The 22446-nt window shown below is 38.7% G+C and overlaps 1 protein-coding gene across 4 annotated transcripts in view; it reads left to right on the forward strand.

Moving 5' to 3' along the window:
- Positions 1-22446, forward strand: part of prdm2b (PR domain containing 2, with ZNF domain b) — a 38518-nt gene that overhangs the window by 14645 nt on the left and 1427 nt on the right. The window contains exons 4-8 of one of the 4 annotated variants that reach the window (XM_066671961.1): positions 1184-1336; positions 8838-8964; positions 11909-12022; positions 12288-16879; positions 17042-18558. In XM_066671961.1, coding sequence (XP_066528058.1) covers positions 1184-1336; positions 8838-8964; positions 11909-12022; positions 12288-16876 — 4983 coding nt within the window. In that variant the 3' untranslated portion in view covers positions 16877-16879; positions 17042-18558. The other 3 variants (XR_010802673.1, XR_010802674.1, XR_010802675.1) reach the window with 3 other exon arrangements.

Below are 22446 nucleotides of genomic sequence, written 5' to 3' on the forward strand. Positions count from 1 at the left end.
GCTTCTGTGTTTCTGTTTTATTGCCATTTGTATTTTATCATAATTTATTAAATAGAGGAACCATTAAACTTAATAAATTTAACCATTAAAATAGAGGAAACTGAAGAGGCCTGTTTCATTTTAAATTATAATATTTTAGTGTGACGTGTCAAAGACAAGAAATTCAAAATTATAACATCATGTATTATTTATTTATTTATTATTTTTTTTAACAAAATTCGCCTAAAGTATGCATGTGTACTTACTCCAGGGAGGTCAGAAACTTAATATCCCTTTAATAGATTTTCATTTTATATTTTAATTTTGTGTTATAATATTTCCTCTACCTAGATGTTGATGTTAATTTTACAGTATGGGGTTTCTTTTCAATTTCCTTTATTTCAGTCAGTGAAATTTATGAATTCTAAGGGAAACTCTGTTGTGAGACTACTAAAAAAACATTTTAGAAATTTAAGATTTTTTAAAATTAGAATTTTAAAAAAGAATTAGAAATTTAGAATGTTTTTAATATAGTTTAATTGTTGTATACAATGTATATTTTATTTTACTATGTCATAAACTGTATATCATGGACACAGCTCCAGGGGCCTGGAGGTTGTGGGTTCGATTCCCGCTCCGGGTGACTGTCTGTGAGGAGTTGGTGTGTTCTCCCCGTGTCCGCGTGGCTTTCCTCCGGGTGCTCCGGTTTTCTCCCACAGTCCAAAAACACACGTTGCAGGTGGATTGGCGACTCGAAAGTGTCCGTAGGTGTGAATGTGTGTGTGTCTGTGTTGCCCTGTGAAGGACTGGCGTCCCCTCCAGGGTGTATTCCCGCCTTGCGCCCAATGATTCCAGGTAGGCTCTGGACCCCCCGCGACCCTAAATTGGATAAGCGGTTACAGATAATGGATGGATGGATGTATAACATGGTATTAACTCTTAGCTAGATTTAAACACTTTCGGGCCTTCAAAGATTCCTTCAAAATCAGCCAAGCATTGAATAAATTGTGTAGTGTGCTGTACCATAACAGTAAGTAAAGGCTTTTTAATACAATTAGGCAATGATGCCTGTTGACTTCACACAAACAATAAAGCTCTACACATACTACTGTTATTAATATTCCTGCTAAAAATAGTTTTCAGAACATGTTACTTTCTTTTACTACAGCTAAATAAATATTCTAAACATTTTAATCACCTTTAGGTATACTTCCCAACTTGGGGATGGATGTGTGTAGACGCCACTGACCCCATGAAGGGAAATTGGCTGCGCTATGTGAACTGGGCACGCTCGTCTGAAGAACAGAATCTGTTTCCCTTGGAAATCAACAGGGTGATTTACTACAAAGTATTGAGGGTAGGACACTTTAAATGTGTATATAAATATAAAATGTGTGTATCTACACACCCCTGATGAAATGCCAGGTGTTATGAGGAAAAATAAATATCACACCAAGAGAAGTAATTTCAGAATTATTTCCAGCTTTATTGTGACCTATAATCTGCATTACAACTGGAGGGGGAAAATTAATTAATTAGAGGATAGAAAAATAATACAATAATGTGGTAAATAAAATAAGTGTGCACACACTCATATATTTGGTGTTCAGAATTAACCAATCATTCATTCATTAATTGTCGGTAACCACTTATCCAGTTCAGGGTCATGGTGGGAACACACCCTGGAGGGAGCGCCAGTCCTTCACAGGGCAACACACACTCAAATATTCACTCACACCTATGTACATTTTGAGGCACCAATCCACCTACTAATGTGTATTTTTGCCTGACTATATTTTGCAAAAACTTGCATCAAATCTGCCAAAAGCATGTGGCAAAATATATTATGGTCTCATGAGGCCAAGGCTGAAATTTCTGGCTGTTATCCCAAAAGTTGTGTTGGTGCAAAAACCTGTGCATTATCAAAAGAACACTATACCCACAGAGAATTGTACTGGCAGCATTATTTATATTGACTTCAGTCAAGGTAGAAGATGTGATGAATGTGGTTTAATTGTTTTTTATAAATGATTTGGAACTTAATCTGCAGAAATATAACTTGGTCATTATAAGTGACCACTCAGTCACTCTTCACTCCCTTCCTCTAGGATTGAAATCCAGATAACTTTTTGGTGCCCCAAAATCTGGGTAAGGGAGACATAAAACTACTCTCCAGGCCCTATTTATGGCATGAGATCGCCAGGGGGGAAGATGGGAATTTTGGGTGATAACAGGGACACTGTAAATAATCAAGTTAATTTAATTCAAACCATTGCATTAAATCATAATTCCCACTGGTTTAAAAACAGTTTCAAGCTCCATATGAGATACGATGGTATAAAATTAATTCCAATTTTTTTCTCTCTATCTTGAAACAACTATTCTCATGTGAGAGACTGTATAATTGTTGCATTCGTGTAAGATTGTGTAAGAAATAATATTTCATAATAATTGCAAAAGCAGGATTCAGAAATCTTGGAATCACATGCAACAGGAAGAGCCCAGGATTCATTCTTCTAAAGCATTTGTCTTGTCAAAATTATATCTGATGTCACTACTTAAGGGAGTTTCTAGTCTAAAAGAACATCCAACCCTTAATCCCTGAGGACCAATTAGGCCTTCAAGGCATGGGTCCTGAGGCCTGGTTTTAAACCATTGGTGCTGAAATATTTCAGTTGTTTTTAAGAGTCCAAGGAGTGACTCATGAAGAAGTGTCATGCAGTCTTTGCTGTCTTAGCATTTTTCCAGAAGCTTTAGCAGTTTCTTTGTAGTCAGACAAGTCAGGCTTTTAGTTCAAGTGCAGTTCTGAAATGCAGCAAAAATAGAATAGGTGTAGTTACCCAGACAACCCAGAACAGGGTAAGAAAATGTAGAGAGAGAAGAAAAGAGGAGGGGATGGTAGGACTGAAAGGCAGAAATGGAACGAGGGAGAAATGGAGATTGCTTCCAGTCAGGAAATTCACCTAAGAGAGCCAGAGATTCCAGCAGAAGTTTTATTTTTATTTCTGTTAGTAATTATAGAAAGCTATAGTTTAGACCTCATCTCTGAACCCTGAAAGTGATGGAACAAGAGCTTCAGGATCCAATCTGCCGCCCAGGAGAGACGTGTATGGACATGGCTCATCCAAGGAAACAGATCAGTGACAGAGAAGACCTTCTTATCCCTCAGAATTGTTGCCTGCTAAGGCTGTGTCTCTGACTAAAACTCAGGGAACGAAGAGGAATGGCAGATGGCTGCTTCAGCGTTGCTACAAGGCCTGTGTCTGCGAGAAGTTCCAGAAAGCCTGGCATCGTTGAAGTCCTCTGCTCGTATCATCTCCACTTCTCTCTAGGGATATGTAAGGTCACATAATAGTTTTTTTTTTTTTTGGGTAGTTATCATCAAGGAATTCACTCATATATTAATCTCCATTCTCCCTCATGTATCGCTGTAGTCCACTTCATTATATGAATGTATAATCAATATTCAATATCTGATATTGCGTTTAATAAACCAGTTGTGTTAAAACCAATCGTTGTTTATTTATTTGTGTGTCCACCTTTCTTGTACTCCTTATTTTTTGGTCAGATTCAATTTCACAGCCAAGAACCTTCAGTAGATCAATAAGCATGATTATTCATTAATAATAATTAATTCTGCTATATTATATGTTATGTTACCCAACATCATTGCCCCCTTGTCCAAGCAGAAACTGAATGGGTAAAAATTTACCAGACCAAAATTCTGGAACAGCCCAGACCTGAATCCAGTTGAAAATTTCTGGGGTGATGTGAAGCGGGTTGTGTACAAGAGATGCTCTCAGAGTCTAACATATTTGGAGTGGTAGAGTGGATGATTGCCAAGTCAGTATGTTCCTTGTTGATGAGCTCCTACCCTAAAGACTGAATGTTATGAAATCAAAAGGTGCATCAATAAAATTTTGATTTAAATGCGTGCAACACTACAAAATTGTAAGAATTTATTATTAATTTTTTATTATTAAACTGGCATTTTAACAGGTGTGTGTATATTTCCACTGTGTGTGTGTGTGGTTTGTTCTATAATATAGAGTGGAAGAAGTGGCAAGAAACTACGCTTATAGGGGCACTTCAAAATGTAACTACCAATATGTTTCTTTTATGTAATATTCTATATTCTGGTAATGTTTTATCAGTTTGAGAGAATTTGTGGTTTGGATTTCTTTTAGTGTTACACCCATCTCACACAACTCTTTCCCGCACAGTAGCTTATCAATTGATGTGAAGCATAATGAGATGAATGTGCATTAATTTCTAATAAGAAATTAGACTTTTTGGTACTAATGTTACTTTTCCACAGCATGGGTCTGGCTCTACACGATTCAATCCGACATGGCTCGGCTCGGCTTGGCTCGCTTAAAGCTTGTTGTTTTTTCAGTGGCAGGGCTCCCCGCTAAATGGAGCTGGTATCTAACAGGAATCACTGGCTTTGAAATCCACAACAACTGCGGCAGTAAAGTTAGGCTCTGTTTACTCATTGTGTATCCGTGTGTTATTTTTGTTTTTGGACTAAATATGGCTCCGTGCCCCAGTTCTCACTGATCAGTTTTACTTGTTGCACGTTTGGCTTTCACTGGAAATTTTGTTGGCCATCAGACCAAGGAGCATAAACCTCTTCAAAACACCTGAGGGTAAAGTTATGAGCTGTTGCTGTGAGTCTGATAAAAATAAATGTGAAAGCTGCTGTAACTTAAGAGATTTTACAAGCGGCGAGTGTGTGCTGGATTGAATGAGCTCTGCATTTCTTGGTGATTGCCATGGCTCTGGCCAATCAGCGCTCTGCAGGGTATACACGTCACCATTTTGTACCTACTCTGCATGGTTGGAACCCCAGGGGAGCTAGGACTGAAAACCTACCCAGTTCCAGGGACCAGGTACCAGATTTGGCCAGTGGAAAAGCAAAGTTGTGTAGTCATGTAGGTTCCGTGCAGTGGAAAAGCGGCATTAATCTATAGAAATTTAGACAGGTCATATTCAGACACATCACATTCCCCAACCCAGATTGGAGGCTGAAATAACACCCAGAGGGTCTAACACTAACACTACATGCACAAGGTCACCAGGGGGCAAGAATGGAATTTGGCTTAAGCCAGAAAGAGAGACACAGTCAATGACCATTTTATTTCCTAACAAACATTATTTAATTCCTATGGATGAATTGATTTGATCTTTGTTTCATAAGTTTCAAAGTTATTACATTTTAATATAATCATATGTTTAGAATTGTATGAACTTTATTCAGGAACCAGCAGAATCTTCACATACTATGTGTGTTATTTGGTTAAGAATTATGTATTTGTCTGAATGATATTACTTTGTTTTAACATATAATTTTAACATATAATTAGTTTAAAACCAGTGGTCCTGAAACTTTTCAAGTGAAGTTTTTAGTTTTTCAGTCATGAAGTCTTAGTCAGTCAAGAGAAAAACAGACAGGTAAGCAAGAGAAAAGAAAATGGAAAAATAAGAGAAGTTCCCTTTGGAAACTTGGACTCCTGTTTTGTAAGTTCATCACTGCAGAAAGTGAGAGAGGAGAATCTACTTCAGTAAAGTTTAGAAACAGGAAGGTTTTTTTTTTTTTTTTTCCATTAGCAAATATAGAAAGCTATAGTTCAATCCAGTAAAGCTCAATGCCATGCCCAGGGCATGAAAGAGACCTCAGGTTTCTGAACCTTCAAAGCAGTGGGACAGGAGCTTCAGGATTTTGATGCAGAAGGCCAGATGCACCCTCATAATGATCATAATGACCTTCTAAGGCTGCATCTCTAAGCAAAGGCCCAGGTGTAACGTGGCTCTCACAAGGAAGTAGACCCTGCGAAAGAGAATCTTCACATGCACCCTCAGAATGCCACCTGCTCCGACAGAGTGGTCGCCGTGTCCTCTGACTAAAAGCCCAAAAAAAGGGATGACTGCTACTGCAATGCTACAATGTTGGCATCGTCTCCACACCACTCAAGGGACATGTAAGGTCACTGGTTAAATTCTTTCGTAGCTCTGTAGATTGGTGCTGAATGCTTTTCTTGGGTTAACTAGTCATTTTAGAATTTAGGGTAGTTATCATAGAGAAATTCCTTCATATATTCCTCCTCCCTCATGTACCGCTTATCCAATTCAGGCTCGCAGTGGGTCCGAAGCCTACCCGGAATCGTTGTGCAAGAGGCAGGAACACACCCTGGAGGGGGCGCCAGTCCTTCACAGGGCGAGACACAAACATACACTCTTACACTCAAACCTATGGACACTTTTTTTGAGTTACCAGTCCACCTACCAGTGTGTGTTTTTGGACCATGGGAGGAAACCCACGCAGACACTGGGAAAACACGCCAAACTCCTTACAGACAGTCACTTGAACCCACAACCTCCAAGTCCCTGGAGCTGTGTGACTATGACACTACCTGCTGTGCCACTGTGCCGCCCTGTAATCAATATTCATTATTTGATATTACCTTTAATAAACCAGTTGTGTGATAAAACCATCTTTCTTTGACGGAATTATTACTTTCTGGTCAGATTCAATTTCAAGTTCAAATGGAAGTATAGTTCAGTGATGATAGTAATGCAAATGTATCCACAAACACACAAAATAAGATTGTTTGGTGGTCTGTGATGGGGTGGTCTGGGTTGTACAGTGACAAATAGCTGGTATTATTTGTCAGTCAGTAACAAATTAGCATTAGAGATACATTTTATTGGATGGTTTATTACAATGCTTGAGTAATTCAATTGATTGGCAAGAGAAACGGGAATCTCTCCTTGTGTTTTAAATGTAGAGCCTAGTAAATAAACAAGTATTCAGACACTGAATATTTTTATTTTGTTACTTCCAGTGCATATAACCATTTCAGAGTTTGCTCACTTTATACACAAATACCAAGTTCATGTGTGTATCATTGTATGTGGTTGCTTCTCTACAAACACATTGAAATATGAACAGTTTATGTAGTTTAATTTTTAATTATTTATATATATATATATATATATATATATATATATATGTAACAAAACACTTTGATATATTTTGCAGAAATGTGCTGTCTTCAGAGAATGTGCATTTCTCATAGAAAATCAAATAATTTTTTTTAATGAGAATTGCTTAAAAAGCGCTTGCAAGCATTTGCAAGTCTTTGCATGTTTGTATTCTTTTCCATGTTAAGAAATACAGTATACACTCACTGTATACACAGTTAGTGAATGTAAGCTGATGTGTGTTAATTAGCCCCAAAAAAAAGTGTGAATTCTGCCCCTCATGGTGTGTACAAAATACTTAGGTCTAAATGAAATTTCAAGCTGTGAAAAAGTTTGTTTTTCTGGTGCAGGCAAAATTGGTCAAGGCTGCATGTATTGGATTTTAAAAGTATTTGATTAAAGTACAATTATTAAGTATAAATATTTAAGTATTTTCCACTCCTGTGTTGGAGTACTAAGCACTGACAAAGTATTATCATGTGGTATTTTCCACCCATTTACAGTGCTTTTAATCTGATGACATTGTCCGTCTTAAAGTCAACTATGGAATAGCAAGATATTTTGAATTTTATTAAATTATGTCAATTATATTATTTTTAATGTATTTTTTCTTAATGTCATGGATATTTTATATTTTTATATGGTTTATTTGTATAATGTTGTTTTTCTTTACAAACTTTGCTGTTTGTTTTATTTTTCTTTGTACAGTGTCCTTGGGTGTACAGAAATGTGCTTGAAATAAAATGTATTATTATTGTTATTAATAAATATTAAGAGAAAGGAAGGCACCTTTCTCCTCAAAGCACCTTCCAGTTTTCTTCAGTTTATACCAGACTTAAGTAAACTACATATATTTATTTAAAATTTGAAGTCAGTTACTGGTTCGTACGGAGCCCTGGAGGGGACATGGGTAAAAAAAATGTTCACACGTTTTAATTGATTAGAGTGAACGAATCAGTAATTAATGTGCACGAATAACTAATTAATTCACTTGGGGGCTCCGTAGAAGCCAGCTGCCTTTTAACAAAACTCTTATGTTCGAGCCCTGGTACTAATGACTGCAGACACTGCACATGAAGTAAAATAACCTTATGTAGTCCATAAATACAAAAGATATCAGTTCAGCGTTTATCACACTGTGTACATATGGATTATTAAGCAAGTGCTGAAGTAAACGCTGTGCATCATATTTTTGGCTGAGCACTAGAAGCTCATTAAGTAATTTACATTTTAATTTTATTTATTTAAATTGTAAAATTTATTTTAAGCTTATTAATTTAGTTCTTACATGTAATATTCCGTGTTTATTTAAACATTTATTTCTTAATTGGTTTATTAGAAGGTACACAGTGTGATAAACACTGAACTGATATCTTTTGTATTTATGGACTACATAATGTAATTTTACTTAATGTTCAGTAGCTGCAGTCATTAGTACCAGGCAACTGGCTTCTACAGATCCCCCAGTGAACTAATTGGTTATTAGTGAGTACGAATTACTAATTTGTTCACTCGAATTAAATAAAACGTGCGCACAAATTACTAATTCGTTCACTCAAATTAACTAAAACGTTCGCACGAATTGCAAATCGTTCCCTGGAATTAATTAAAACGTGAACGAATTGTTAATAGTTCACTCTAATGATTCATTTTTACCCACGTCCCTTCCAAGGCTCCGTAGGTTCTTTTTCATCAGAATCATTGCACAAAGATGAAGTCTGGATAACTGCGAGAAGTCAGTCAATTTGGCACTTTTCTGGTGTCCACCTCGACCTGAGTTGATTAAACGCCTGTCAGGCCTGTGTAGTTTGTTCACCACTTGCCAAGAAACTCTCATCTAATTCGCTGTGGTCGACTTCATCTCTTCGCCTCAGCCAATCGCAGCCGGAGAAGAACTGCTGGTTTGGTACAATGGGGAAGAAAGCGCAGAGATAGCCGCCGCACTGGAGGAAGAAAGGAGCAGCAGCTTGGCGAAAAAACAATCCCCGCGAGCCAAACGAGGTAAAACGTGGATTTTATTACCATATAACACGCGCTGACGACCCATATAAACGAATAGGTTAATAGTAAACGTTCAGAATCTCCCCGCAGACGCTGTTTGATGGCGCTAGTTAGCGTTAGCTGCGCTAGCTGATCTCAAATGCTGCATGAGCTGCCATTAAAGTGGTCCATATTAGAAGTGTGGAAATACGTTTCAGACACGGCCTAAGTACGGTGTAATAACGTTATAACAGTTATATCTGGTAGAGCCAGTCAGGTCTTGTTTCATTGATCTACACGTCGTTGTTAGTGACGACTAATAGGAGTGACCTTTCCTCGTATCAACAGAAATATCACAAATAGACGTTCACTATTTTATTCAGTTGTTCATGATTCTGACACATGTATATGTTTTATGATGGATGTGGTGACACAAAAAAAGGATCCTCTTGTGAAGCCAAATGATCCTCGTGCTGGTACAGTTACATGACTTTGCAGGGCTTGGTCAACCTCAGGATTTATTTATCACACTCTTATAATAGTGATTTATTTCACAGAGACTTTATACTCATACCTCATAATCTCATATTAAACGACAGGTAAGTCTTATTGGAACAGCAGTCATAACAAACTGGTTGAAAACTTGACCGACTGTCTTGTTAAACTTGTATAACTAGCTAAGCTACCAGTTATAGGCCAAACTTCCCAGTCTTGGATCAGTTTTTTTGCCCCTATTCCTGCCCTAACACACACATTCCAGCTATTGAAGGTCTTAGTAATAAGCTGAAAAACAACTCTGCATGGGTGAAATAAATGACCTGAGTTAGGGAACTTTTTTTTCTTTTGGTCAGAGGGCACATTGGATATGTTCTCCTGATAAAGTGAAGTAACTGCACAATATCTGCCTAATTTGCTTAATTCTTGTAGCGTTGATGCTGTATGGAGTTATTTATATATTTATTTAACCCTTTTAAAGAAGAATAAAGAATGGTAGAACAACCAGTATCAGTGGATTAGTACTCGGCGGCAGACATATATTTGGCTAAATGGTAAGCTACTAATGTAACTAGGAAATTCTCACTTCCACACATTACACTGGTTTCTAACAAAGACCAGTAATAATTATAGTTTTAAATGTAAATTTACCCTGCTGAACTTTTCACTATCCCAACTCAGCTTTGTAAATCCTGTACTGTCCTTAATTCCAAGAGGAAGGAAAAGTAGCCCTAAACTGCACATGCATTAGTCAAAATATGACCTTGTTAATATAGTCTTTTTACACTTTTATGTTTCCTTTATTAATTCACGGTAGTTTTTTTACATCGATAAAATTAAAAGGCAAAATAGAGCCACTTTTAAAAAATTTAAAAGCCATTAATTGTTGCATAATTACAATTTTTTTATTATTTAAATTTTACTGATATTAATATTGAAACTATGAGTTTGAGCCTACACTAAATAAGATCTGATATTTCTACATTAAGAACAACTATTTTATACAATGACATTCTTTTATTTGAAAAGTCTCAAATGTAGGTTATCATGGTCAGGCATAGTGAAAGGTGTTTTTTTATTTATTTTTTTATTTTTTTGCTTTGAGAAAATGGTTTTAAACCATTTATTACTTTTGCCCCTGTATTGTCCAACTTTACCATGAACATTCCATTTGCTGAGAATCTGTGAGTTATGATCGTGATTGTGTTGCAATCATTAAAATTTACATTTTTAGTTGTTGTATACAAAAATCACATAAACGTTAAGATTTAGAATTAGATGAGTAAGTTGAAATGGTAGGTTTATGACTTTCAACTAATATACAAAATGTGGCTCTATTTTTGTTTTGTTTGCAAGATAGCAACAGGAACTTAGTAAAATATGTATTCAAGTGACTATTTAAGTAGAAGGGTAATATGGAAGTATTAATAATCATTTATTTGAAGACTGAAATAATTGGCAGCACAAAGAACGCTTACCAAGTGTAGTCAGATGACTGAGTTGGGAGTGCATGTGTGAGAGCTATGAATCAGGCTTTGTATAGGATGCTGCCAGATGACCTTGACACAGGGGCAGCAACTGATAGCAGCTGACTCTATTCACTTGACATATTTTTTATTATTGGAATCCTTTAAGGGTGAGGAGCTCAGTTGCAAAAAAAAAAAACCCCAAAACTTTATTTTCATGGATCATTATGACTTTATTAACCACCAAAGCTCTGAGTGTATGATATCTTGTTTAAATATAGACTAGAGGTGGGCAATATGGCTGTAAAATAGTATCACAATATTTTAGGATATTTTGGTGATAATTATATTTTTGCTGATATGACACTGAAAAATACTCCTGTTAATTTGAAAAGCAGACTTGTAACTAAACAAATGTTAGTATTAATTAAACTAAATATATTTAATATATATTAATAATATTTATAAAGTCACTCCTTTTTTGGAGCAAATTCCTCTACCTCACTTTCCAAATGACCCATGTGAAGACATAGTCCATATTACTATTAACTGCATTATGTGGTTAAGTAAACAAGTCAGAATATCACTATTATGATATTGATTTTTTTTTAAATAGTTTGTAAAATTATGGCGATGATAATGTAAACAATATATGGCACAGCCCTAGAGTAGACACTATATTACCTTTTGTAATCCAACAAAAGTTAAATCTTTTAGTTTTGCACATTTTGTGAAACCCTCCTGAACTCTCAATTAGAGCTTTAGATATTTGTAGGTCATGAAATTTTGTCTTATCTTTGCAGGTGTGACTTAACTTTCGTTTGTGTTAACCTCATTTGTGCATGAGTATACATAACTTTGTTTTAAAAGGGAATAAAAAGGATATTGAACTTCAAAGTAACGTTATCGAAATTTAATCAAGGGTAATATGAAAACCATACTTTTTACTCTCATAACTACAGTTGCACATTAGTTGATCTTCCCCATTATATTTCTGTCCTCAGCAAGAAAGAAGCTGTTGGAAAAAGCCCGGCAGGCTGGTTTGGGAAGATTATCTGAGGACAAGCTGTCGAGTGCATCTAACCCTACAATTGCTGAGATGCGCGACTCAGAGGAAGGTCGGATTTTTTACACGATTTGTCGTTTCTTCAACAGCACTTGAACATTTTTTGGGTGTGACAAGGACCTGTATGTGGAGTTGCACACCAATTAATTACTTGGTTACGGTATTGTGTGTGTGTGTATGCACACGCTGTACAGTATATATGCTATATTTGCTGTTGTGTCACACACTTTTTTGATATCACAAGTTGATCCTGATATTTTCTTGTTGGGATATTGATCCTGTACATTTTAAAACATGTTATTTTCCCCTAATTTTAGGAACAAATAAAGAACCAGAGAGAACCCCTGCATCTTCAGAACTGGACAAGGAGACTGCTGCTTCTCGTACTTCCTCAACTCAGACCAAGGACTCTTCACCATCTCAGGTTCTTGTGCATATGGAACAAAAGGAGGGGGAAGAAGATGATCAGGGAGAAATGGAGCAGCTTCTGCTACAGAAAAGCCCAGAGCACCCTGCTGAGACAGAATCGGTGGACAAGAAAGAACAGCCTGACCCACAGTTAAGTCCTGGCAACCCCGTCAAAGAAAGCTCTGTGAGTCCATTGCGTGAAGCTGAGTGTGCGTCTTCTGTAGTCTCTCCTGAATTAGAGGCAGACGGGGAACCTGACTTTGAGGACGATGCACAAGGTGGAAATGGAAACCACCAGTGCCAGCACTGTGAACGCCATTTTTCCACCAAACAAGGTTTGGAGCGCCACACTCACATTCATACAATCGCAAACCACCAGACACACACCTTCAAATGCAAATACTGCACCAAGCCATTTGGCTCTCAAGTAGGCAGGCGCAGACATGAAAGACGGCATGAGAATGGGAGTAAAAACTTGAAAAGGCCGAGTTCTCTTGCAGGAACAGCTTTTCCGCTCAGTCCCTCTAGGCTTAATGACTCTCCTACCTCTGATGGTGTGACATCTCCAAGCCCCACCATTATGAGCTCTCAGAATGGTGCACCTCAGGCAGGCTCAGATGCTACAAATAAAGATGCTACAGTGGAGCCTGAACAGATATTGATTGTGGATGAAAATGGGGAATCAAAAGAACTACACCCTTGCAAATATTGCAACAAGGCCTTTGGCACTCACACCAACATGCGCAGACACCAGCGCAGGATTCATGAACGCCATCTAATGCCAAAAGGTGTTAGAAGGAAAGGAATTCTCCTACAAGACATGCCATCTCAACAACAAGATCAAGATCCAAACACAGCACTCCAGAAAGCATCTCCAAATGCCAGTCCACCAACTATTTATGTACCCAGCCTGGACACAGAAGATGAGGGAGAACGAGAGGAAGGCATGGTGGACATCTCCAGAAACATTTCGGAAAACCTTAGTCTTTACATAGACGGAAAGATTCTGTCCACAAATACTGTCAGCAGCTGTGAAGTAATAGAGGTTGATTCAAGTACTGCTGCACTGTTTGGTCTCGATGCGGTCATCTTGAATCCCAACCAGATAAATCAGGCACTTAAAGTTGAAAATCGACCTTGCCCTGTAAAAGAGCTTTCGGTTACTGCTCAGTTGGTTCCTAAAAGGAGAACCTCTACACCACCAATTCTTCCCACTGTGAAAGTGGAATCTGAAACCATGTCATCTACTGCCTCTTCGTCTTCTGCTTCTTCTCAGTCACCCTTATTGATTGGCAACGTCTTTCCACAGTCCACAGAGACGCTGGCCTTTCAAAAGGAGAAAACCATATACCTCTCCCCAAAATTGAAACAACTTCTTCAGAACCAGGACAATCAGAAACCAGCTTCTACTGTAACTTCAGATACCCGTAGATTGGCTACTCCACTTTCTGTACCCTCCTTGCCTGCTGCTCAGGGGAGATTCAAAAGAAGAACTGCTTCCCCTCCAACCCCTGTGCAAAGCAGCTCTACATTGAGCCCTGAAGGCACAAACATTGAAACTGGGGACTCCTGTACTCTTAAGTTGCCAAAGGTTGAAAGCCATGGTATGGCCCAGTCCTGGAATGCATCCAGCAAAGATCAGACCGACTCCCCAACTTCATCTGGAACGGACTGGCCAGCTCCAATAAGTGGGGGCAACTCTTGCAATCAGCAGCCTCTTGATCTTTCCAGTGCTGTTTGCAAAAAAGACGGCAGCTTAATTAAAAGTCCTGGTGAGTCTGTGCTGGATTTAAGCATGCACCATAAGGGTGTGGCTCATCCTGAGACAAAAACAAGTATGCATTTGCCGCTACATGTTAAGAGAAAGAAGCCCAATACTAGCATGTTAGAAAAGGTTCTGATGAATGAGTATGCTGGCATGAGCTCAGCTGGAGAAGAAGGATCTACTGGTCTTGGAAGCCCTGAAGAAAATTCATCTCCAAGCAGCACCACAGGTGTATCTCCTGCTAGTCCTTGCTCTAATTTAGAAAACCCTCAATGTGAATCATCTCCTCCTTCTTTGACCCCTGTAACTATGAACCCTTCTTCTCCATCATCCTCCAGCCTGGCGTCCTCTACACCTCCACCCCCTGTTCTGCCCACTGTCCCTTCGCCCCCACCTCTTACACAATCTCCAGACTCTTCTTTTCCTAAATTATCTCCCAAACCCATTGACCACCCACTAGAGGAAATGTCAGTGTCTTGTAATCTAACAGAAACAAGCCATGATACAGTAAATCAGGACGTTAAAGACTTGGACCAAACAGCTAAGCGGTTAGGCCCTATGAATGATGCACTGCCTCAAAGTCCTCAGGACACAAAAAGAAATTATGAAGCAGATTTCTTTTCAGAATCTGAAACAATACTGACAGGCTCAACCCCTGATTCGAAACTTAATTTGCTAGCAAATGCAAACAATGCCATTTCTTCCTGTGAAAGGAGTAGTGACTCAGAAGCCAGTCAAAGTAATTCCTTTGATGGAGCTTTCCCTCAAACAGAGGACTGTCAAAAACCACAATCCACACACACTCCCATATACATAGGCCCTAATATGGAATCCCAATGTTCTTCTCCCAGAATAGTGATAGACCCTCATTCTTCTCACATGCCACTAGATGATGATAACATAGTCACTGATGAACATGTAACAGTTCAAATGTTGGCTGAATTTGAAGCAAATACAGATCTGGTTTCCTCATATACTTTACCTAGAGCAGTGGAAAAGTGTGATGCAGAGACGTCAGAGCAAGAGACATTTACAAAGAGCTTTGTCTGTAATGTTTGCGAGGAGCCTTTCCACTCAATTAAAGAACTTAGCAGCCATATCATACAGCATGCGGTAGAATGGCCTTTCAAATGCGAGTTTTGTGTGCAGTTATTTGGAAATGCTGCAGCCCTGTTGGAACATCGATCTTCTCTACATGGAGTTGGGAGAATTTACGTTTGCTCTGTCTGTTCCAAGGAGTTTGCTTACCTCTGCAACCTCCAGCAGCACCAGAATGACCTGCATCCTGGCCAGAGCTGTGATCACACCTCGGTTGAGAATGGCAAGCTCAGGCCCCAGAATTATACAGATCCTGCTCAGGCAGATATGGAGAACAATTCCTTACATGCAACCCCTGACACAAATGTAGATACTGCTGCTCAGGATTCTTCTGGGGTATGTATGGGTAATGACATTAAAAAAGAAGGAGATCTAGATGGACAAGAGGACCCCACAGAAGAGCTGTACACTACAATAAAGATCATGGCATCCGAGGCTGGAAAGCCCAAATGCCCAGATGTGCGCCTTGGCATTAATCAACACTACCCCAGCTTTAAGCCTCCGCCATTTCCCTACCACAACCGAACACCTGCTGGCTCTGTAGCATCCGCAACTAACTTCACAACCCACAACATCCCCCAGACTTTCAGCACAGCAATCAGGTGCACTAAATGTGGCAACAGTTTTGACAACATGCCGGAACTCCACAAACACATTTTAGCTTGTGCCAATGCTAGTGATAAGAGGCGCTACACTCCCAAGAAGAACCCCATTCCGTTAAGGCAGATAATAAAGCAGCCTCTGAATGGTGTCAACATTTCAACCGCAGCAGCAGCCACTGGAGGGCAGAATGCCTTTAGCAGAATGGGTCAACCCAAAAGGCTAAACTTCAACCAGGAGATACCCACCAAAATGAAGATGACTGCCCTAAACAAGAAGAAAAACCAGCTTGTTCAGAAGGCAATACTGCAGAAGAACAAGACTGCTGCAGCTGCGGCTGCTGCTGCTGCTTCTGTAAAGAAAGCTTCTGCTCAAGTCAAGGAGGAAGATCAACCCCTCAATGTGTGCCCTTATTGTTGTCGGGAATTTACATATCCTGCCAGCCTCTCGAAACATACTTTAGGCAGTTGTCCTAAAAAACCAGCTCCTAAGAAAAAGAAAAGTGAGTTGATGCCTCAAGACAAAAACATCAACCTTCGGAGTAGAGCCACAGACTCTGAAATCAAACAAGAAGCCGACTCCGGTACAGCAGGGCGTCCTTTGGGAAAAACTCGTGCCCGGAGCTCAGAGCCATTAGAAAGTGAATCAGCTAGCAAAGGCAAAACATGGATGTCTCAGGTACGTGCCAAAAGGCCTGCCTCCAACACCTCGAACACAAACAGCACAGAACCCAAAAGCAAGAAGGGCAGAAAGAGTATCATGCAACCTCAGCTTCCAGCCGCCACCTCCTCTTCATCGGCCGTTACAAACGACCCTGTGGCACGTCCTGATAAAAAAGCCAAACTTGGCAGTAAAGACAAGGCCCCTAAGAAGGAGGCAGAGTCCAAAGTGCCGCTTCAGACCAAGAAAGAGGAGCGCTTCTCCAAGAGGATGTGCAAAAGAGTGGGTGGTCCTGTTACACGCAGTCTGCAGATGGCTAATGCTGAGGTGAAAAACGAAGAGCATTCGAATAGTGAATCTGGAAATGGGGAATAAAAGGTAAAATATATATATATATATTTTTTTTTTTTTTTGAACATTTTGAACTTTTAACATGCACTCCCTATTAAAAGGCATCTAGCTAGTCTTACAGAATGTGTATTCACAAATTAGCCTCCTGTTGCATAGTTTCTCTCTTAATTTTTCTTCTGTTTTATCCAGGAATCCCTGATTTCCAGGTAAAGCTCAGTGGACTTCACAGAATTCCAGGGATAATGGATGATGGCTGGTGAGAAACTTGTGGTTGAATTACATCTGGTTGAATTGGGTTATTAGATTATTAAGAAACAGTTTTAAAGACATTGGAGGCTTTACGTTTCCTTGTATGCTTCAGTTTGGCTGAGAGAAGCATGTTTGAAATGCACTTTTCATAAATGAGCCTTTTGTTGGATCTGCAACCCAAAAACAGAAGAGGACTGTAGATTATGAGGAATATATATAAAGATATATCAAAAGTAATATTACTTGATTTATAAATAATGGCCCTACGGTTCAGTAAAGAATGATGGTTGATTATAATGCAAAAGGCAATCATTTATCAGTTGTTAACACAACCGTTCTTGGTATTCCATGTTTATTTTTTTTTATTATTATTTTTATTTTTTTTTTGTGAAATTGAAGCATTCACCAGTCTCTTGCTGCATGTGCTATGTATACAGTATAGCTAGACTGACCCCTCTATGTCAATTCTCTTATTTATCCTGCTCTTCTTTCACTAATGCAAAATGAAAAAGAATATATATATATATATATATATGGATATTTTATTTAATGTAACGCTCCATATGGAATGCAATTTGTCCAAATGAAGCTCTCTTATTTAGAGTGTTTTTCCCCCACTTTCTTTGTCTCTCTTTTTTTTTTTTTCCCCCCTCTTTTTGGTGAACATATTAATGAAGCTGTTTGATACAGTCAGAATGAGTGGGCAATAATATTATGCTGTATGTTTGTGATATTCTGTCCTTGCCTGAACAAGCCAAACCCCTAAGCCATTGGTGGTTTTGTCAGTACTTTTTATGATCCGTAGCATTTACAGCAGGGCTGCTGGCCATTTATAACTACACTAAAAATACAACCCGGCAAAACACTGTTTTACCTGAGAATAAGCAATCTTCCGCTACTCTTCAAATATATGGGGATATTAAAATAGTGCCATGATGGAAATTATGTAACCATCTGCCTGACTTATCGTATGAAACTCTCTTTATGAGGCAGACTCTTGCCTTGAATGAAATTCATGGTGATGTATTATTTGGGATGCAAAACATTGTTTTGATATAAAGCTTTTGTAAATGTATTGTTTTCCTTCACCGTTTCTAGTAGAGTAGCCAAAATGGATTTTGGATTGTCAGATGCTGATTGTTGATATCAAGGGTGGATTCATGGAATGATGAAAAAGACCAGTGTGGATAATGTTTTTTCATTTATGACATTTTGTCAAATTACACTGAAACATTTGGGAAAAATAGCTTATATTTTACAATTTTGACAAATTTATATGTATTCATATTTAACTTCAAGCTTACAGTAGAGATGGTTTTGGTCATTCAGATATTCATCTTGGTATTCAGTTTCCTATCTCTGTTTATGGGTATTCAAATTAGTCATGTATTTGCATGGCTTGTACATATTTTTTTTTATGTACATATGTAAAAAAAAAAAAAAAATTTTCCCCAAATAAAAACTCTTATAAATTACAAATGATGTACTAAGCTGCATCATGCTTTTCATTTTATTTTATTATTCTCTACAACATCTAGAGGCAGGGTGCTATTAAATTTCTCTAAAACATGTGAATCCATCAAATACTGGGGGGGAAATATAGGGGAGATTTACGGAGAAGGAGAGCAGTCCTACTCACCAAGTGAGTAAGATCAACTTTGTTTTAAACTTCCAGCTTTGGATGTTTGAGGCACCACCAGAAATTGAACTAACAATCTCCCTATGATAAAAACAGCCAAAAACATTGACGACTGTATAGCTTGGGAGCCCCTGGCACGAAACTTCTAAATATTAAAATTGTAATATTGCAAAGGGAGATCCAAATCAAAGACTTCAAACAGGTTACATTTTGTCCATTTATATACATGGTTTTTCTTTCATAGAGAATCGTTACGAGGCTGCCTCCATCAAAAATTAATGCTGCGCCTTTCAGCTAAATTTTTGAACAATAACTCTATGCTGTACAGCGTTTACTGGCAGTTTCTAGTTAGTGAACGTGTTTGTCAACAGTTACACTTCTGCAAAATTACAAACTTTGCACTGTAAAATATTTAACAAGGCATGACAACAACATCTTGTTATTTACCTTCTCATATCAAAATTTGTTTTGTGATTTCAACTGGATTTTGGTTATGGATGAGTTGTAGCTCAGGAGGAGCTCCCAGCATGCACTCTGCACCTTGTTCACTATTTGGGGGGTTTATTTTTGGGATTTATTTTTCTTGTGTGCTGTGAGGTTGGGAGTAATATTTGGGATGCTTTTAGGTTTATGAATGGACCTATTAGGTCTTTCTTTGTAGCGAGAATGGTGTTTTGTCAGAGGCCTCACCCTCAGGGTGAAACACTGCAGCTTTGGCGAGGTTCCGGGTGACTCTCTCGACACACCATGCCCAAATGCTGCCTGGCACTTGTTCTTATTCTCTGGTGGTCTTTTTAGAGAGTTTTAATTAAAAGTGTTAAAGGCAGATATGACACTGGATAGTTCTTCCTGATACCGGTCTTTACAATAATAATTTTTTTTTTTTTTTTTTACTAAAGTGGCTACATTGGGTGGAATAACTGAGAAAAGTGACGTAAACTCATATTAGTGAGTCATATGTACTTTCTGCTTGAAACAACAAGCAGTTTATATCGAATCAACTTGCAGAAAGGAATCCAAGCCAAATTTGAATAAAGTGTGGGCATTAAAACTCAACTTATATTCTTACATAGTATGGAGGATGAATCCTGCTAAAAAAAAAAAATAATAATTAATAAGGGTCGTAGTGGGTCTGGAGCTTACCCTGAATCTTTGAATGCAAGGCAGGAACACACTCTGGGCTGGGTGTCAGTCATTTGCAGAATAAGTAAATAGGTAAATTAAAAAGAAAATTCAATCAGTCAATCATTTTTTTATTGATAAAGATGAAATAAATTTTTTAAATAGTGTCAGGAAACAAAAGGTAAATAAATGTTTGGTTTGTGTGTTTGTTATTTATGAATTAATTTATAATTTTATGGATATATCCATGTATATTTCCTCCTCGCCTTATGCAAATCGTCACTGTCCAAAGAAAACCATGTATCTACAAAATAGTAAATTTACAGGAGAATGTAAAACTTTCTTAAGGTTCGTTCATTCATTCATTCATTCATTGTCTGTAAACGCTTATCCACTTCAGGGTCACAGTGGGCCCAGAGCCTACTTGGAATCACTGGGCAGAAGGCGGGAACACATCCTAGACGGGGCGCCAGTCCTTCGACACACATTCACATCTATGGACACATTTTGAGTCGCCAATGTGTGCTTTTGAACCATGGGAGGAAACCACGTGGACACAGGAAGAGAGCATACCAAACTCCTCACAGTCACCGAAATGGGATTTGAAACCACAACCCCAGAACCCTTGAGCGACGCTACCTGCCATGCTGCCCTGTTCTTAACTTTTAATTGATGTCAATGTAAAAAGATTTTATAATTAATATAAGTAATTTTGCAGCATGGCTATCATCAGGCAAATTTCACACAATGTGGAGGCCAGCTGCTGTATTACAGTGAACTAAAAATCGGCATACATGTTTTGCTTGGAACAGCAACAAAGTATGAACTCTAAACTTTCATGTTTTTTGTTAATTCTAGGGAAAGCAGTGTTTGATTACTCTTGCCTTGCGGTAATGGCAGAGGCTTCCAGCTGAGCTTCTGTTGCGCATGTTAGTGGATGAATTACACACTGGACAATGACTATGTTCTGTTTCAGATAAACAGAATAATTGCAGACCACGGAGAGCTGAAATAAATGTTGTCACTCATCACCTTCAAAACCATGCTGACTCAGAAAAGACTGTTGAAGCTGGCTTCAACCTCACATCTGACATTTAGCTCCAAGTATTTTGGAAGGTAATTATTTAAACCATGACTTTCGTTCATCATAGTTTTGAAATATGAATTAACACGACAAGATGCACAGTGAATGAGACATGGAAAAAAAAAGTCTTAAAGTGATGGAAGTATTTTACTGACAAAGGTATTTGAAATAAAATAACGGTTGAAAAGATTTGAATTAAAGCTTACTGAATTAAATATTCATTCATTCATTCATTCATTATCTGTAACCGCTTATCCAATTCAGGGTCGCGGTGGGTCCAGAACCTACCTGGAATCATTGGGCACAAGGCGGGGAATACACCCTGGAGGGTGCGCCAGTCCTTCACAGGGCAACACAGACACACACACATTCACTCACACACTCACACCTATGGACACTTTTTTTTTGAGTCGCCAATCCACCTACCAATGTGTGTTTTTGGACTGTGGGAGGAAACCGGAGCACCCGGAGGAAACACACGAGGACACGGGGAGAACACACTTCTCACAGACAGTCACCCGGAGCGGGAATCGAACCCACAACCTCCAGGTCCCTGGAGCTGTGTGACTGCGACACTACCTGCTGCGCCACCGTGCCGCCTGAATTAAATATTTGTGTACAATTTTCATTTTATATTCATATATTCATGTAAGACATGGTAATTCTTACAAAAAATTCAGTAAGCTTTAATTAATATTTTTTCATTTGACCCTGTTGTTTTATTTCAAAATACTTTTGTCAGTAAAGGACTTCCACATAAAGTGAGAGTTGTATGGAGCAGTGAGGCTCTTAAACCTTGTTGTGCCCTCTCTGTGTTAACTACCCCTGTGTAGTTAAAACTTGTTGCGTTCTTTCTTTTAGCAATTAGAACTTACTTGGAGTAATTAGAACTCCCTAGGTCCTTTCTGTGAGCTGCCACATTCAATTCAAAGAGGGACATCTCTCCCAGCTAATATGATTAAACCTTACTCAGTACACAACTCCAAAGCTGTTCCTTACCAGCCATTTACCCTCCTTGTGTAGGAGACCTTCATCACTGAAACTCAGTCTGTCAAGTTCAAATGACAAACCAACTGTTTCTTCATTCATTTATTGTCTGTAACCGCTTATCCAGTTCAGGTTCATGGTGGGTCCAGAGCCTACCCAGAATCATTGGGCAAGGAACACACGCTGGAGGAGGCACCAGGGCAACACACACACACACATTCACACCTATGGACACTTTTGGGTGTGTTTTTTTGACCATGGGATGAAAACAGAGCACCTGGAGGAAAGCCATGAGGACACAGGGAGAACACACCAAACTCCTCACAGTCAGTCACCCAGAGCGGGACTTGAACCCCCAACCCACAGGTCCCTGGAGCTGTGTGACTGTGACACTCCCTGCTGCGCCTCCATTCCACCCAAGTGTGTCTTCAAGGAGCATAAATATAATAATTTTGTAATCTTTTTTGTGAGGCAGCTTTTAGAGGCATTACATGATTTAGATCCTTACCACAA

The sequence above is a fragment of the Hoplias malabaricus genome, chromosome 5 (genome assembly GCF_029633855.1).
Source record: "Hoplias malabaricus isolate fHopMal1 chromosome 5, fHopMal1.hap1, whole genome shotgun sequence".
NCBI classification, from domain to species: domain Eukaryota; kingdom Metazoa; phylum Chordata; class Actinopteri; order Characiformes; family Erythrinidae; genus Hoplias; species Hoplias malabaricus.